The 19,489-nt window shown below is 38.5% G+C and overlaps 2 protein-coding genes across 3 annotated transcripts in view; one reads left to right on the forward strand and one right to left on the reverse strand.

Annotated features, from left to right (window-relative positions):
* LOC115434767 (transmembrane protein 163-like) overlaps positions 1-5,237 on the forward strand; it is a 44,012-nt gene extending 38,775 nt beyond the window's left edge. Inside the window, 2 exon segments of the mRNA XM_030156901.1 lie at positions 123-264; positions 1,179-5,237. Of these exon segments, the coding sequence (XP_030012761.1) occupies positions 123-264; positions 1,179-1,239 (203 nt within the window). The 3' untranslated portion in view covers positions 1,240-5,237.
* Positions 5,238-6,019: 782 nt separating this feature from the next.
* The window catches only part of mgat5 (alpha-1,6-mannosylglycoprotein 6-beta-N-acetylglucosaminyltransferase), a 95,976-nt gene continuing 82,506 nt past the window's right edge, over positions 6,020-19,489 (reverse strand). For both annotated transcript variants that reach the window (XM_030156444.1, XM_030156451.1), the window contains 5 exons: positions 12,823-12,969; positions 12,596-12,712; positions 11,285-11,359; positions 10,121-10,278; positions 6,020-8,349 (listed from right to left, as the gene is read on the reverse strand). In XM_030156444.1, coding sequence (XP_030012304.1) covers positions 8,151-8,349; positions 10,121-10,278; positions 11,285-11,359; positions 12,596-12,712; positions 12,823-12,969 — 696 coding nt within the window. In that variant the 3' untranslated portion in view covers positions 6,020-8,150. The remainder of the gene's footprint in view (positions 8,350-10,120; positions 10,279-11,284; positions 11,360-12,595; positions 12,713-12,822; positions 12,970-19,489) is intronic.

Consider the following 19,489-nt stretch of genomic DNA (forward strand, 5'->3'; position numbering starts at 1 on the left):
AACAAAAAAACATCATTTTGTTCTCATGAGAAGGAAGTTCTCTGTTATCGCAGAGTATGTAGCAGGTTTCATAACTGTAAAATTGTGAGTGGCTGGCTCAGGTGTGTTTTTTCTCTGTCCAGGTTTCAACTCTCTGGTTGGTGGAATCATGGGGTTCTCCATCCTCATCAGTGCTGAAGTTTTCAAGCATGAACCCAAAGTGTGGTACCTGGATGGGACAATAGGTGTCCTCATAGGCCTCATAATTCTTGGCTACGGAGTCAAGTGAGTTTACTCAGTTTGTTCATAAAACCCTCTAATAGGAGTCAGTAGAAATACGAAACTTCGACCACACATTCTTATTTCTGTGTTCCATCACTATCTTCCTAATGCACAAAAATTATTCATTTTAATTTCTGACTGTTATTTGATTTACAGCGGGAAATTTACACTCTACCCGTTTGATTTCATGTCACAAGATTTATTTTCTTTAATTTGTTCCCATATCCTACAGCTCACTACTGCTCAGTTCAGTTCAAGGGTTATTGATTATCAGTGATATGTATATGGAATGTTTCAGAAATGTACAAATATTATATATTAATTACTGTTATTGGCCCACATTAGCTTTAAAACACCTTTAAAATTTTTAATATGTTAATTTAGTTACCATATTTATTAATAATACTTGTAAATGTGTGATTTTTGACCTATGTGTGTATACTTTATTTAGTAATCCAAAAATATTTTTTTGTCTGGCTACATGAACTCAATCCAAGATGGATACATATAATAAAAGTTCAGCATTTGTATGGGTGCCACTGTGTATTATTTGTTTAAAAAAATACAGTTTTACATCAAATAAATCATGTTAGGCACTGGATGGAGAAATGTATTCACAGTCAATGTATTATATCAAATAAACAGGTTCAGTTTTTAATCTTAAAGGTACTAATCATTGCATCTAGAGGATGTAATGACAGGGATTTTACTATTTTTCTACATTGTTAAAAAAAAAATGAATTAATTTGAGACATTTCCGAGCCATAATTGTGATAATCTAACACAAGGGACCTCATAATTGCTTGAATATTAAATCATTATAAAAGCCTACAGGTCTGTTTTGCTGCATGTTGTTCATTAGAAAGAGTCTGTATAGAGTTAAATCCTAAACGCATGTTCTTTATTTTGTCCTTCAGGCTGCTGCTGGATATGATCCCGCGGATCCGACAAACCAGGAACTACGAGCGTTTTGAGTGATGGCCGGATGGGCAAAGAAGAAAACAGGAGGAGGGGGAGGGTGGGGAGGGGCTGACTGACAGGAGGGACGGGGATTTCTTCAGCTCATGGTCCAAACGGTCCCTTCGAAGACTATGACATTCAGTCCCTGAGATGCCAGTGTCTGTAAATTCCTCCTTTTCACTCATTTTAAGATTTTGGACTGATGATCCAGTCATCGTGGATACAACTCTAGGCACCTTTTAAGTGTTTTACAATTTGGTGTACATATATTATCTATGATCTTTTAGCGGTGAATGCTATTTAAACAGGGTTAAAGAGGGAGACGCATCAAGTACAAACAATACTGTGAAAGTGACAAAGTTGTAATTTCTGTTGTAGATGGAAAGGGACTGCAACGTACCGGAGATGTATGGCCCACTCTGAGTCCACCTCCAGAAAAGGAGCACATTTTTGTACAGAGAGCTGATGTACAATACTTCAGTTACACCTCGTCACCCTGTCACAACACAGCAGTTTATTTTTCCCCGCAGTTCCTAGAGGCCTTTGCTCAGCTGGGCTATAAAGTGTTGCAGCTCAAAATGATTGATGTAGCTGATGTAGCAATGGAGTATTAGAGGTGGTTCCTTTTTTTAGGATAAGAGAGGAGATGTATCACTACAACAACTATTTGGCATGGCTGAGAGAAATACACACCCACAGAGGCTTAGGAACATGTGATATGCTGTTTACGATATCTGTCTAGACTGACCCTGGTGAGTGGGCACTGATTCAGCTACCGTGGTGCCAGCAGCAGCTTACAGTCCCGGACGGTGAAAATCAGTGATTTTGGCTTTCAGGAAGTGACAGCCTGACTCTGCCTCCAGTCCACTGTAAATGAAACAAAAATGAAATCACTGAAACTGGCTTGGTCTGAGTTAGGCAGACATCTGACCAGTTGCACATCATTTGTACATTTACATGTTGCACAATCTACTGAGCAGGATGAGCACATACTATTTACACAAATGTGAATAATTGTAAAGGCTGAGTAAGGAGGGGCTGGACAATCTGACTCAAAGATCTTTTCTTTTTTTCTTTTTCTTTTTTTTTGAATGATCACATTATTCTGAATCACAATTTTCCAAACTTCTTGTTATATGTAGGTGAGTTACAACCAGACTACAAAAGGGTTTTCATCAGTTTTCAACCAAACATCATTTTGTTAAATAAATATGAGACACAAATAAATTTACTCACTGAGGAAGTAAACACTAGGTCCATATTTTCCTGCCGTTTCACACTTATGTTCACTTTTCATGACGGATATATCATTAAAAGTGATATGACTTGACTTGCTTGACTTATAGCAGGAACTCGACTTTACTCGGTTCGTTTAGTAATAGCTTAAGAGACTTAAAGGACTGATAATGGTCAAAACACAGTAATGTCCCATCAGAGAGCGAACTTTAATTGATTGCCATTCCAACATTTATTTCAATATCAAGTAGCTCCTTGTTTTGGATAATCCCTTATGGTCCAACTAAAGCAAAAATTAATTTAAAAGTAAAAATATGGGTCATTTAGCAACACTAATCTGCCAGATTGTCTCTAAAATGTCCCGTCAGAGAGATTTCGAAAATGTTTTGACCCCTAAACAGATAATTTTCTGTTTGCAAATCCAGAAACTTAGGAGTTTCTTCAGACTTAAAGTTAAAACTCAAGACTTGCTTGTTGTTTGGACCTATGTGACTTATTCCCATGTCTGTTATTAAGTTTTCCAGTTAACTGAATTTGCTTAGTTTTAGCTGACTTAATACCATAAGTGTCGCACAGATAGTAGTATTTATAATACTAAAATCTGACCGATTTAATTAACCTTTAAAGGCCCAGAACTATTTTTGTGGCAGCCTAAAAATGATGATTTAAACTTCCCTAAGTGATTCTGTTACCAGTTAAAAGCACGTTTTTTTCCTAGTTTTAAGTTACTTATTGTATAGATGTTAATCAAAGCTCAGAATGTGTTTGAAAACTTGTGGATCAATGTAAGAGAAGATGACAGTGCTTCCACATTCACTAGAGCCTTTGAATCTAATCAATCAGGTCATATCTGATGATGATGAAAAGCTGAGAAACTTTTTTTACCTGAATTAACTCAATTATTGATGATTAGTGGTACAAAAATGATTAAACATTTTATATCTGTAGAAGCTTTTGGTCGCAGATGGCTGTTCAGGTCTTTGAGGGTTAATACGAACACATTTTAATCATAGTTTTTAGCATCATGAGTCTTTGTTTATTTATATATTCAAAGGTTATTAATGAAATTAGATTGACTGTTTTTTCTGTAATGCGTTTGCATAAAGCAGGATTACTATATGGCTATATTTCTTTGCTGTCTGAAGTTTTCAAGGCTTTATTTCCACAACACACTCCACACACTCCTGCAGGTCAAAGTGGTCTGATCAAACACTTTTAGAGATGACAGATTTAGGACGCAGAAAAGTAGTGAACATGCCAAACTGTTTGCAATATTAGGATGTCAGATTGCTCAGCCCTTGTATGAAGGAAAACTTTGTCTATATATATTTCAATATTGTACTGTGAAAGATTCCACTCCAGCTTTTTCTGTCCTACCAACACACACTTGTACTGATAAGGTATTGTGATCTACTGTGTATGATCCAGCTGATCACAGGACGCCTCAGTGGGACAGTTTAACTGTTGTCGCTCCATCACTATCGCCATTTCCGTATGCAACGACTCATGTTAATCTTTACATGTGTGCTTGGTCTGCAAACCCAGTCATGTGACATATAGTTTAGGAGAAATGACAAGTCAATATTTATCTTCTTATTAATGGATCAAAGAGTCAATTTATGTCCTCTCTTATCTGGAGCTGCTGTTTGTTTTGGTATTTAAAGGTGCAATTTCACATTTATCTGGCAAATTATTTGTAGGTACTGTATATTTACAAGAAGTGATAACCAGGAATATATTTGTGAATATTATTTGCTGGCAAATTTCTATCATGTACGGTATTTTAAGCACAAGATTCTCTGATTCACTGCTGAATTTATTTAAAATAACGCTAATATTTGTTAGAATATATCAACATGTTACAATACCTTGATATCACAGCCACAGTGCTGCACAAAACAGTTCCTCTCCATCCCATCTGTGCTCGGTTTTCAACTCCAAAGCCTTAATCTTACTGATCAGTGTTTGGCGACTGTGGAACGTGAATGTAATTATCAGGTGGAGTTCCAGCTGTTGGGAGTCTGTCATTAATTCCAGAGGCGGGACATGCTAATTTTGCAGAGTGTTCATGTTTTCCTCAAGTCTGTGCTTGCTACAGTGGCTGTAACTGAATGTACACACTGTGCTGTGAGACTCATTTAATCAGCTTCTGTGATGCTTTGTGTTTCATCTGATTCAAGGTCTTCTGTTCAGGTATAAAAGTGGTACCTTCATACTTTAGTTTTCTATATTTCTGAAATCTGTTGGATGTGTGTATATGCACACACACTGTGGGACTGGTGTAAATACTGAAACTGTATTGCTGTGATGTAAAACAAATGTTAAACCAGAGTCAGAGCCTTTTGTCACAGAGAAAAGGTTTATTTAAAAATAAAGTTATATCCCTCTTACTCTTCAAGGACTGTGAAAACGGCGTTATTTAGATTCCACTGCTTGGACCACAATCATCACCACTCAGGTGTTTCAGACACCGGATGCAAACTGATAGCGTTGAAACAAATTTGAGATTGAAAAACAAAGATTGGTACATGTTTGCATGACTGTAAGTAGCTTTTTTCCTTGTTTTTATTCTTTATTCTTATGACGGAGACATTCAATGCTGAGGTTAACAAAGACAGAGAATGATGAGGAAACCATGTTCTTCAAAACATCTGCTGATAGCTCGATGTTCATAAGAGATAAGAATGATAAGCTAGAACCGGAGCTGATTTTTACTGAAACTTATATGAAACATCTGATAATCTGATTGACAGCATGCTCCGAGTAAGTCTGACAGAAATTAAAAAAACACTAATAAGGCTTTTACTGTACCAAAAATGTGAAAAACCTCTCTTCTTTCAGCTGCTCACTTCAAAACTGACATGGTTCAGAGAGAATACATCTTTTTCGCTGTATTTCTAATTCTGGCCTGAAGACCTGAGTCTTTTACCAAGACAAATCTTGGCCTAAACTGAAGCTTATATGAAAGGAAAACATCACTGTCATGGCCTGTGTGTGTCTTTACAACAGTGTACAGTGTGTAGAGTTGAAAAAGATTCACAAATATCACATCGGCTCGCTTTTTCCTCAGTTACATGATGTAAAATGTGCAAAAAAAACATACTTTGAGTGTTCACTTTAAGCAAGAAATCAGAAAATGTATTGAAATAATGCAATATGGATTACATCACGGTTATAGGTGATGTAGAATTTAATCAGAAAATGGAGGGAAAATTGTAGAAGTGCATGACTGAATGTAAACACATGACAGGCTTCTAATGTTGAATCATCTGTTGTACTGACACACTGACGCTGATATGATCCTTTCTGATAGCTTGGAGGATTAAGCTGAAAAACAAACAAATTTAATGTTTTACTTATTTGAACAATTAGATAAATTAATGAAAGGGGGGCTAAAACTAGATTTCGGTTTCTGATCCAAGATTCTTTAGATAAATGCTATGTATTGAGTGTTGTTTAATCGTTTAACGTGACCCTGACCTGAACCCTGATCGGACACACCAAACAGCTACAACAGAATTAGAACCAACTCTACCATAAAAAAGGCACATCATGTTCTTTGAAACACTAACTTGGCGGCAGATCACTGACTTTTTTTTTTTTCTTAAAAAAAGTAAAGATAAAAAGATAAAATAAAAACAGTCTGAGCTGACACAGTGAGAAAGCGGAGGTGGTTTTAGCTTAAAAAAAAAAAAAATCAACAACAAAAAAACGGTGCCATTCAATCTGAATTAACACGTGCAAACAGAGAGAAACTGAGATTGGAAATCAAAGTCTGTGTATGAGGCTCCTGCTGGCTTTCACAAAAAAATTCGGCAAATTCTCGGCTCGGCTGTTCATCTTGAAAAAGCAGTGGTGAGAGGTGAGTGAGTTGAAATTGAAATTAGATTTTACATCTGACCTGATCCTCATTTATCTTTGTAGTTTTTAAGAATGTTTCCATACCAGTTATTGCCTTAAATATTCCAAATACAAAACCTGATGACTACCAAATTTACCCTTTTCCTCCTTTAACCATTCTCCTCTCACCACTGCTCAAAGATAAAGAGTCGCAGACCAAACCCCTCCCTCTCATACACTCGAAGGTGAGCAAGCTTACAGTATTTTTTGTATTTTTTCCCCCTTAAATTACTCTCCATAAATAAAATCTATATAAAAAGAAAAAAACAGAAGACGCCCCTTCTATAAATAAAAAACAAAGATTTCCAGCAAAACAGAGATAAAGATCTGTATACAAAATAAATAAAAAAGAAAAATTTTAAACCCATATGAACAATATACAGTGTTACTAATATTTTGTTAAATCCTCTGCAAATACATTAACGTAGTGCATTTTTCCATTCACCACAAGAACTATGAATCTTATTTTTATCTTTTTTTTTGTTTCTTTAAAAATCTGCAGGCAAATTAAGAACCTAACGATTATCCGAAGAAAACAAGGAGATGCGAGGTTTTTGCGTTCCGGCTGCTCCGCAGGAACGCGTTGTTGGCTTGTTTAGCTGCAATAACTTACAGTTGGCTTGAAAAGATTTACAGCTATTGTCTGGCAGATGTGTGGGTCCGTTGTTTTTGTTGCTTTTCGTGTACACAAAGACAAAGACGAACACCTTTGTAAAGTTTGCGATGTTTCTCTGCAGGCTGTGGAGTCTTTGGAAAAACACGTTACACTGTAAATAAGGCAGGTTGCCTTCCTAGCCCGAGCTGCGACGCATCTAGATGTTATCACTGCACTGACGACAATCTAACATCTACAACTTAACGCCACGACATCCTACAACATGACTCCAGCAGCTTTAGCTACAGAGAATGATCTCCTGGTGTGTGTAGTACCGCATGACGTGTTGAAACATTTTACAACTCTCTACTGGCCTTTTTCATAAACAGAGACAAACAAGTCTGTTTACAACTATAAATAAGCTTTAAAAATGTCTCAAATGTGTGCAAATTAGATTTAAATGAATGGAAATCAACGGGCCGGTGACTTGTACGTCTTCTAAGGGAGACTGGAGTATGTGACAGGAAACGATAAAGCTTCCAGAATAAAAATCTAGACATCTACATTACATGTCCGCTCTCATCATTTCTGTCCAGAGGAGAGGAACGAGATGGTTACAGTGTAAAACTTCTTCCTTAGACGCTGTCTGTTAGACCCGTGTATATGTGTGTGTGTGTGTGTGTGTGTGTGTGTGTGTGTGTGTGTGTGTGTAAATGTGTGTATGTGGGCCTTCAGGCATGCCAGTCCAGTGCAAACCTACCTAAAGAATAAACAGTTTCAGATTTGAGCAGGGGAGGGGGCAGGGCGGGGTGGCGTAATGGGGGCTTTAGTCTGACCCTACTGGCTCCTCGGTCCATTGCTGTCCCTTCAGATGTTCTGCCGCCACCACACACACGTACACACAGAGGATCTGCTTTCAGGACGGCCACTGCTGATGAGTCTGAGGGCTGCTACACATCCGGCAGCTAGAGAAAACAATAAATATGATGAACAACACACACAGATCCGTAAACGTCTTTCTGTCTGTGTCGTTAAAAGTCTGGTGTGTGTCTGACAGGCAGCGGTGAAGTCCTGGAGTGTGTATCAGTCACGCACACTTTCACGATTCCGCTGACTTCACACCACCGTCCATCCCCTCAAACCTGCTCGAGCCTCCATCTACCCCACCCCACCCCTCCTATCGGCCTGAGTGCTGATGCTATAGGCAGTCTTTGCACAGCGCCACCTGGCCCTTCATGTAGTCGCGGCAGGGGCAGATGCGTCGCAGTGACTGGTGGGCGCCGGCGCAGCTGAACAGCAGGAGGTCCGACTGGAAGATGCAGTGGTGACGGGTCTCGCTGTAGGCCGGGACCACCGTGTCGGCGCTTGACTCCACTGTCTGGCAGTCCACGCCGAACCTGAGCCCAAGATGCGTTCAATTACTCAAACCGCAACAAAAAAAACCAACTACAAACATTCAAACTTCCATATCTGGCAGACACTGTGGACCAATTAATATCAGCTGCAGCAGACACGGAGGCTTTTGGCTGTCAGTGAAGTGGAGCAGCAATGCCAAAAGTTAAGCTGTAAACTTGTAATTGGTCAGGCTAACACTACATAAAGAAACCAGGATTGTCTTAGGTATTCTTATTGTTCTAGTCTTGATCTCTTTAATCTTTCCAACCTTAAGGGAATCAGTTTTGTGACTCAAAATCCAAACACTGCTGTCTGTTGTATAGTCTGATCTTTTATTTTTACTGAGAAGAAACATGAGAAGAACAGTGAGTGCCCCTCACATCCACCCCTCCCTACACAGGTGATGTCCATTCAATCAATTTAACCTTACCCATAAATAAGAAAATAAGTAAGTAAGTAGTTAATACTAATGAGACTGTACCATTAGTCAAAATCTAAATAATTATTACCTAAAAAAGTTAAGAGACAAAAATGCATTCATATGCACAGACACCAAATATGGCACAAACAGGGATAAATGTTGTTTCTGTTGTGTGAACTGACATGACACTTCATCATGTATTGGAGTTTTGATATAGATGAAAATGCATAGGAAAATGCTCATTTTATGCAATATGGATATAAATGTGGACAGGGCCTCAAAGAGTGTACCTTGTGTAGTTCCTCCGATTTAATTTTCCTACTTGTAACTTGTTTCATTATTTCTAAATCAACCTCATCAGAACTTTCTAAATCAGTGCTTGAACAGCTCGTGGCCATTACCACTCATCCAGCTGTTGGAACTAGAAGTGCTTGGGAGCAGAGTATACGCTTAAATCCACTGTGCACAAGGTCCCAGATCTATTCCCACATTTTAGACCAATAAAAGATGTCACACCCCCTTGTAAGTCACATGCTCTTCTTCTGTCCTCTACTATTCGAGACAGATTTTTCATGATTTGACAAAAGTTGTTGGAATGTAGATAAATGATTGTTTATAGGTGTATGTGTGGTTTGAGCTGATTTTAAAATTAACTCCACACATTACCTCCTCAATCAAATATATTAGCCTTCTAGCAAAGCCTCCAAGTCTGTACACCTTAAGGGCATAATACCTTTTCTTCAGTTGTGAAAGATTCTCAGAAAAAGGAAACTCTGGCTAAATATTTACATAATTTAGATTCATAAATGTCACTCATACTTTAAATTTTAAACCCATTTTAATTTGACATGTGTAATACCAGTCAAATGTTTGGAAACACCCCCCTAAGGCAATATTTATGTATATGTAATTACATAGTAAAAAAAAATGCTACATTAAACTTCATATATTTATATTGTTCCTGTCCTATTGTTCTTGTCATCAAACAGTAGAATTGTTTGGAGGCCTACCCCGCTGTATTCCTCGGAAAAAGTATAAAAGAGGTAAAAAGAGACCTGTCAGAACAAAATGAATTTGCAGCCGCATCAGTTATGAACCTTCCACTGGTTTGATAAATAGTATGCCCTCCAGTGGTAATAACCTGACACTACAGACAGTAGTTCATCAATATTCAGTGCTCTATGACAAAGTGCATGCATGAACTCAAGTCGATGTTGTAGTGCCATCTAATGGACACATTTAAAATAACACCTAAAAAGAAGGTGTGTCTGCATCCATTAAAAGAACTGTATGTTTTTTTTTTTGTTTTGTTTTGTTTTTTTTTCATTTTATTTAAAGCATGTGTGTCCAACCTGGCCAGGTCTTTGTCCTTGTTGAGGTGCTGGAAAAAGGAGGGTTCGCAGATGAGTTGGGCCTCCTGACAGACCTGCTTACAGGAGCGTCCGGGGTCGGCCAGTTTGACCTGCAGAGCGGCGAGGGGAGGCCACATGACCTGACCATGACAGAAGTCCTGAAAACACACACACACACACACGATTTCACACAACTGAAATGCAACACTAATACACAACATGAACAGATCACTTGGTGTTTATGGCAAAAATAAGCAACTAGTTCATCGCATGTCAGCTCTATGTCCTGATTCATGTCATGGATTTTCTGGAAAATTTTATCATGAAAACTTCTATTCAAGTCCTTCTTTACTCAAAACAAGCCTTTTTTTCATGTTCCTTCTCTGTCATCTTTGGTTTCACTGTACAGACTGACACTGTCCAGATGTTTAGCTACTGGAGCTGAAAAGTTCTCAAGTCTGGTCTTTGGAGCTCAATTTCAACATTAGTATGTGTACTGTGCAGTTGTGATCAAAAGTTGTGGGAATGATATAAGTTGTGTTTTCTAAAAAAAAAAATTCCATTTGCTTCTGAAATACATTGAAGAACAACTGGAAGGATTATATAGGTTTCAACAAATAATTCACATTTAAGGAAAAAAAATGCAAAAAAAAAATACTTTTTTGCGTGTGTCATTTGTCTCATGATTATTATTTATTTTTGACTGATTTGTGTTGCAATTTGTACTGAACATCCAAGAACATGTATTTATTTAAATAGTTGTTGAAATCACAGTAATGCATTTATGTTATCCAAATAAAGACTCAAATCATATCAAGAAGTTTCATTAAACATTAAACTAATTGTAAACATAGTTTGAGAGCTTAAAAACACAAATTATGATGCATATTTCAACCAACTGTCTTTTATGAATTTGTTTGAAACTTTTTCATGGGAAAATGTTAATATTCATCTGAAACATAGAACAGTTTAAAGATGAGTTTTCATGTGACTATGAATCTTACAAGAATCCATGACATGACAAAATCAAGGTAAGTTGATATGGAATGACCTGTTCTCACATGTTCCATTCAATCCTAATCGTTTCACTTACATGTATATAAAGTCGTATACAGTATATATCCCACTGTATTTGAACAGAGAACATATATGTGCAGACAGTACCTGGTTCTCAATGAATGCATTGACTCTCTGCAGCATCCCCTCACAGGTGAACTCATACGGCAAATAGGGCTCGATCTGACCACAAACACAAAACACACAGAGAAGTTGTCATATTTGTGTGTCTATACATGAAGGCGCAGAGAGAGCTGAGACTAGTGAAATATTAGCCAGCTGTCTGCGCTTTGTACCCGTGTCTTTTGAGTGCAGTCGACCCGGGTTCTCCTCCATAGGCTATCATTTGCAGAGGAAAAACTTCAAACAGTGAGGACCAACAACTGAGGCCTTTGTTGCTGCGTTAAGTCAGTCGCTGCTTTCTCCGTGGCTTTGTGAGCCGAGGAAGATGAGGAGGAGAAGAGGGAGGGTGTGCGAGCCAAGCCGGAGCCTGGTAGGCTGCAGCTCACCACCGCTCACAAAGCATATGAGGCTCCACAGGCTTGTCCAATGAACAAAGCCATTGTTCCGACCCACTTGGCGGAGCACAACACAACACGAGGTCCTGGGCCTGGGCTTTAAATATGCATGGGCCCTGGACATGAAGATGGAAGAGGATCTCTTTCCTGTTTCCAAACTTTCCTTCATATTTTATCTTTGGCTTCATTTACAATTGAACATGATTTGCAATTAGTCAGTGGTCATATGGTGGTATTTCCATTCTATTAAACTTTATGTCAGCCACTATATTTTTATGTCAAATATTGTACCTTTTCCATAGCATTGGTCTGACAGCTTCTTAATGTTTGTAAGGTTTTATTCTCCAGGATGAAAATAATATTTACAAAATACGCTAAAAACATGTTGACTTTTTAGAGACAATAGGTTCTCAAATGGCAAAACAAATATATGATGATCTCAGAGAACATCATGCCTTGTTGCAGATTAAACTACAAAACAGCAGTTAAATAATTAAAATGAGATTAACTTTAAGCATGTACAGCAGTAAAATATAACACACATACTGAAGCAGCTACAATATGAATCTCTGACAACTCCTCACACTTTAAATACATTTTGCTGATCATACTTCTATACTTTTACTTGTAGTGTTGTACTTTCACAGTGCAGTATTACTGCTTTTGCTCAAGTAAAGGATTTCAGTACATCTTCCACCACTGTAGATGATTTTCTCTAATAAAGAATATTTAAAAAAAAAAAATTACAATAATTCCTTTTAATAATTAATTTATTATGAGACTAACCTTAGTGTTACTTATTTATACTGAATGAATATGTTAATTTTTGTACAAATGAAGGACTAAATTCTATGTGCATTCATATTAAAACACTTCATTAATCAGCATTTTCAGTAATTACCTTTTGGCTGAGTATAGAGCGGATGGCTCTCTCCACTTCTGCAGAATTATCAATGTCCACTGTCCAGACATGAGGTTGACCGATGTACACCTCAGCATAGGGATGCTGGGAGGTGAGCTGCAAACCCAAAAACACAGAGCACAAGAGAACAGAGGTTAGGGCACAGCTGACTGATAACGCATTCGAAAAATCACCAGAGAAGTAGTCTGGCTCTCTGATGATCTTACCTCTCTCAGCGTGGGTTTGCCCTTGAAAAAGTCTGTGTTTTTGCTGCTTTTCGGTGGGTTGAATTTGGGGTTGAGGAAAGCACAGCCATTGGCGATGGCCTCCAGGGGGGCAGGACCCTCGTAGGGGAAAGACAGACCCACAAACAGCTGCAGGGGAGAGAAAATATCAAGAGCGTACCAAATCTATTAGCATTCAGATACAAAAAAGAAAACAAAAATCAGTGTAAGACAGAACTGTTTTATCCTTTACACAAAGACCGTCACCTTCAATCTGCCTCTCCTTAGCACGCCTTCATTCTACCATATTCATGAAAAATATTCGCTGTTACTTTCTCTCCGATCATCTATTAAAGCATAATATTCTGCACAAAGAATAAATCCTTGAACACGGGCATTAATTGGGACCATTATCATTTAAAACACTCAAGATACAGCATGAACCCTCATTTATTTTAGTAATTTGTCAGAAATGCGAGTAAAGAGTCGACTTAAAATAAGTGGATTACCTTGATGAGAGTGCACACTGATAAAACGAGCACAAATGCTGTTTTTATACAAGAAATTAGGGCGTATATCTGTGTGTTAAAATGCAGGTCAACACCTAAAATAGGCAACTGACTCCTTTAACTCTACCAGGAGATGAATTTGCTTTTCTGGTTTGTCACATTTGCATTTAAAATTTAGTGGAAAACAGGAAACAGTATAAATTCCTCTCGAACTCTCCGACTTTGCAGAGCTGCCTGTGTTACATGTTGTATGATACGAAGGGCAAAAATCACTGTTGCATGTTCTCCCTACTGTAAATAATGTGCTGTGGAAAGGGGCCAGAAAAGGGGTGAAACATAGTGGATATGCTGAGTTGTTGTGTTTCCATTATTGCTGATTGGAGCTGGAGCTTGTGTAGATGTAACTGTTCGACCTTGGAATAAATGCTGCTTGATGCCAAAGCCAAACGCCACATTTTAGTGCTTTTTTTGTAGAATGTGAACGCGGTATACAAGAGATCCAGTTCAGACTTTTCCAAACTTTTTCCAAACTGCTGGCAGCTCTTCAACACTGACACCAGAGTCGAGGTGGTAAGTGAGAGCTGACAGTTTGCATTTTATGAAATAACCCAAATACCACAGAAGCCAGCAGGGGTAGAGGAGTGTCTGCTGTTTGCTGATAACAGCAGTTAGCCCTTGTTGAAACAAACCACCCATTTTTATCAGCACAAAATACAGCAGAAGCAGCAGTTTTTCTTTTGAAACAAGGGAGGAAGAAAAATATGACGGTGCCTCTCTTTGCACCATCGGTGTTTCTCAAATTTATCTCTCCCACAGGCCAGAAGAAGAAGTTTGGTCAAAGTACTTAAAGATAGCCCAAGACCTCCTCATATACTTAAAAGTGAATACTGTAAGTACAGAGAGCTGGAGGGGGCTCTAATAACAACTTCATTCCTCTCCAGTTGGGAAGAGCAAATATTTGTGAGGCTGTTGCAGCACGCCGAGGCCAGAAGCGGCTTGTGCGCACGAGGCTGTGAGTATAAGGGGGAGGGGGAGGAGGTTCGGGCAATCTAGGCTGCTGCTAATTTAGCCAGAGCTCCAAGGCTACAATGGCCAGTCTGTGTGTGTTTGCAATGGCCCATGCGCCCATAAGAACAGAACTGAAAGCCTCTTCAGGTCCTCAACGCACTTTTGTTCCAACACACAGACACACAAAGCACTGATGTATGATGTATGATGCATGTGTAGCCTTGAAAACAAGCTCTCAATTATGCTTCTTAAGGTCAATTTATGGTGGGAAGATTCAGTAACTTACTGCAGTGTTCAGCCAACAGGTGGCAGCAAAGAACACTTGTTTTTTTTTTCTCCTGTGCAGATGCAAAAGCTCCTTGGTGAGAAACAGTCAACCACTATTTATAGGGAGCGCAGAGAGGAGGGGGTAAAGAGTCAGAGGCAGAGACTTAACTGGGCTGAAAAGCAGCTAATCCAGACTGAAAAAGGCAGAAATGAATGAACGATGTCTGCGCCGAACACATGACCTGTGTAAATGGCTCTCAGTGAGTTGCAGAATGGTTTTGCAGGACTTTACAGGTCAAGCTGGTGTGACAGATGTGGAAGTGCCTCTACGAAGCTTGATTTAAAAGAGGAAATCAACTCTTACGTGATTAGAAATGACGACAAATTGATAATCCATTACTGTAAACCAGAGCTGCAGTGACTATTCAACTCAATTGTTAGGAAAAAAACAATCGATTTCATCTATTACATAATCATTTTTGTGAAATTAAAAAAGTGAAAACCCTCTTATCCAGTCATATGAAGCAAAAGTGAGGAAGCGATCTTTGATATAATATTCAACAGATTAATCAATATTGAAAGCAGTTATAAATTAAAGCCACAAAAAATAACACTAGTAATAGATTACAATTTTGCCTAGTAAAAAATCTACTTTACAAAATGCACTAAACTCTCAGTTAAGAGTTAAGTTGTCTAGGATTATCTGACCAGCTTTTAATACTTTACCCGCAAGTTGGTTATATTACATAGGATCTTTAACAGATAAAAACTACCATGCTTACTAATTACTAACTAATTTTACAGTTGAAGGATGTGAACACTATGATCTGAACATTTCTGATGGAAAGTGTTAGGCATATTTACTTTTTCACTCATTTTCTGGTAATAAGGTCAGCAGTTTTCCAGCTTTGGTCAAAAATTAAAGGTTGTTTTTTGTGTATTTAAGGTACTTGTGTTAATGGACCGTGTTCTGCTCATACAAGCGAGGGCTGCATATCAGGGTTGCTGCATCGATTGATCCTCCCATGTCCAATCCCTGCTTAAAGTAAATTTATATCCCAACCCTCACGCGCCGTCACACGCACACGCGCAAACACTAACAAGACACTCAACGAAGATCTTCAGGGCCCAAAAAGAATAATCCGCAGTATTCCTCTTGTCATATCACTGGCTCTGTAGGATTTTGTTATCTCATATAAAAGCAGACACTGCAGACCTTAAGCTTTTTCATTTATGCATCTGTGACCCTTTTTGTGGGAAAGGAAATTATGCCTCAATGGAAAGGTTTTACAAACATAAAAGCCATAAAGAAAGGTATTAAAGATAACCATTCCCCCAAATTTGCCTACTGTGACATCTTCTGTATTTGCCTGTGTACACAGCTTAAGACAGATTCAGTGTAAAATGTCTCACTGCTATCTATCATATAAAAAGATGAGGAGAATTTTGTCGTGCAAGTTAGGTTTGACTTCTCAAACCAGCTCATATTCAGTGAGTTAATTAGGCCTTTTGTTCTTAGTTCCTAATTCCAGCACCGAGATGAGTTGTTTTCTTTTATCCGAGCAGAGATGATGATAACAAACGATCAACACTGCTTCATTTTTGAGAGCAGTGTATGGTTAAGAGACACCAGACCGGGAAAACAATGAAAATGTGGAAGAGAATGGAGGCAGGCGGTGGGCGGCATTTGAACAGGTAGACAAACACTGAGCTCAAAGATGGAGGGGTGCTCAGAAATGCAGCATGACGCAGGAAGCTTTGACACAGTTCAGCGGTTTGATCATTGCCACTGTTCCCCTGATAAATCACAGCATGTCAGGGTTTATTTCAGGCATTTTTGCTCGAGAGGAAATCAAATATCTGACATCAGCTGCAACTCGTCCTGACAGAGGTACCTGCGTGAGTATTTATGCTGTACGCTCGGCCCATAGATAAACCCCTAGAGGCCAATTAGCTCAGGTAGCGCGTTAGCAGGTACGATACATGTATTGTTTAAGGTGCACGAGGAAAAACATGGCCTAAAATTATCATGTTTGGGTTTTGTGTGAATTAACTGGCCAATTCTCCATGGCTATTTAAGAATGGGAATGATAAAAACACATGTAATGAAGGGATATGTCACCATTTATCTCCCTTCCTATGAATCAAGAGCCAACTACAACAAATTAAAGTCAACTCAGTCTCTGCAATGCACAGAAATGTCTAACAGTAATGATTCATTCATATATTTGTTATTTCCCACATACTCTGCCTTTTCTATTCTCTCTTGTGTTTATTTTAGAAAACGCATTACAGTTTTTTTTTTTTCCATCTTAGCTGTGGTGAGACATTCATAATTCTGTTTTTTATGTATGAAAATGAGTCTCAGTTCAGTACTTCTCTCTAAATGCCTAAGTCATGATCTCCAACCCTCATGCCCTTCCTATCCCTGGCTTTGTTCTCGTCTGATGTCTCTCTCCTTTCGCTCTCTATTTGCTTCTCCTTCCTCATAGTCAAGCAAGAAAAGCATCTGGTTTCAGAGGCTCCTGTAATGTAACCCGTCTTCCGCTGCATATTTCCAAAGAGAATCCGGCCCTGAGCCAAAAGACCAGGGGGTGGATTTATTCAAAACTGTGTGCCAGACTCTCTGGATGTGAGGTTCCTGTTTTAGACACATGCGACACACATATCAAACAGGCGCAGCAGGTTGAAACTGCCAAGAACTAGCAAAGTGCCAGTCTATTTTTCCTATATGTACAATTACGGGGGCACTGTTTATATAAGGAGGACCCTTGTTAACAGAGGTAAAGTATGCATTCTGCTGGATGTACCTGAGTACCTTTAAATATTATCAAGTGTGGGTGGACACATTAAGTTAATTTCCCATGTGTGATACTGGGAAATTGGAAATTGTAAGCATTGGTCTGTTGCCGCCTACTGCTATCAGTATTAAAAGTACTGGTGGTGACTTCATTGTATTTCCCAAGATGATGCTCTCTAAAAATAACCTTATCTTGCTATATAAGTGAGACTTAACTCAGTTGGTATTTACTATCTTGGATTTCCATTAACAACAGTTTGGCACATTGTATGGAAAAGGAACTTGATGCATTGGTGGTGAGGGACCGATTTTCCCGTGGGAAGATACCGATACCAGTTATTAGTACGCTGGGAGTATATTTGAACCGATACTTGAAACCATTACACTTTTACATCACAAATTAAAACTGTAATGTACTTTTTTAGAAGAACAGACACAAAACTTAAGGTAACTTGTGTAAATCTGGTTCTCTGAGTATGAGTCAGATGTCTCATGACGTATCCCATAGTGAGACTCGAAACAAGTACTTTGAAAGAAAACATTGTTGAAATTCTTTTAAGCTGAATGTCATGTCATAATAAAATAAACTAGAAGCACTCGGAGAGCGCAGACCTCCGCCAAGGCTGATCAGTGGCCCCCCCCCGTGGGCCCCCCCCACCCCTGATCACCACCAAAATTTAATCATTTCTTCCTTATCCCATTTCCAACAAACCCTGAAAATTTCATCCAAATCTGTCCATAACTTTTTGAGTTATGTTGCACACTAACGGACAAACAAACAAACAGACAGACAGACAAACAAACAAACCCTGGCAAAAACATAACCTCCTTGGCGGAGGTAACAATGTACAGTCCAATCATATATCTCAATTATATTCAGTAACTAAATCATCTAATATCAAGAAAAATTCTAAAGAATAAACCTAATAAAGAAATGCTCCTCTTTGCTTCAGATAGATATCACATTACAGAAATATAATTATCATCTGATTTTCTATCTACACCTATAGGTAGTATTATCAGTGCAGTCACAGTCACAGTAAACTTTAAAGCTGCAGGACCTGAAATCTGGAAAAAAAAAAAGGCGCAGAATCTAAAAATACACACATTCCTTCTGCATCTCTCTCTGCTCAGTCCAAATCAAAAGACTGAATATAACTTGAGATAGCCTCACATTGTTTCATGCTGTTATGTCAAAATGTACCCACTTTCCCAAGCTTCCATATTAAAATCCAGCGTGGACCTCTGAAGTCCTCTCAGACCATTAGAATTACTATATTCTGAGAGGCAGTTATGGAATTTAAGATTGATTTTTGCAGCTTTATGTCCAGGAATTAAGGTTGTAGGGTAGGACTGATCATTTTTACAAAATTTATCAGCAGTAATGATTGGCTTACTGCACAATATCCTTTTTATTATAAGTCAGTAATTTTATAAAACCTACTGATATACTAATAAATGAACAATGAAAAATAACTAGACAAATTCTATGGTTTTGTACTGTGCACAGCATAGCAACAGTCTGACATACAAAATAAAATGTACTAAAATCACTGATCCGATCAGAATAGGGAGTTCACCAAAGTTGTGTACTAAACATGTTCAGTAGATGCATGTATTCAATGCTGGTTGCTGCCCTGAGCTCCCTTCCACCGAGCCACTGAGGCTTCATCCTTGCCTTTGTCCGTTGTGTCCTTGCCTTTGTGAATGAGAGTGACTCCAGTTGAGAGAGGGAGGGACGAGTCACGACATGAATGGTGAAGTGCTTCTGTGGATGGCTGGACTGAGAACAGACTGGGGAAACTACAGCCACTTTGCTCGATGGCACTTGAGAAGAGTGTCTCTGCTCACATAAAGACCTCCTTTGTCGTGCAGCACGCTCAGGTTTATGTCAGGCTTTCAATATTTACATTTTTTTTTTTTTACTCTTGTCCTCCTCTGAGCTACATTTTTAGTCCTTAAACGTGACTCATTGAATTTGGAGGGAATTATATAAACATGATTAAAGAGTTGGTCAGTCTTGGAGAACAGGTACTTTACTCTAATTGATGTCAACTAACAAGGTTAACCTGTCATTATGTTTATT

The sequence above is a fragment of the Sphaeramia orbicularis genome, chromosome 2, assembly GCF_902148855.1.
Source record: "Sphaeramia orbicularis chromosome 2, fSphaOr1.1, whole genome shotgun sequence".
Taxonomy (NCBI): Eukaryota; Metazoa; Chordata; class Actinopteri; order Kurtiformes; family Apogonidae; genus Sphaeramia; species Sphaeramia orbicularis.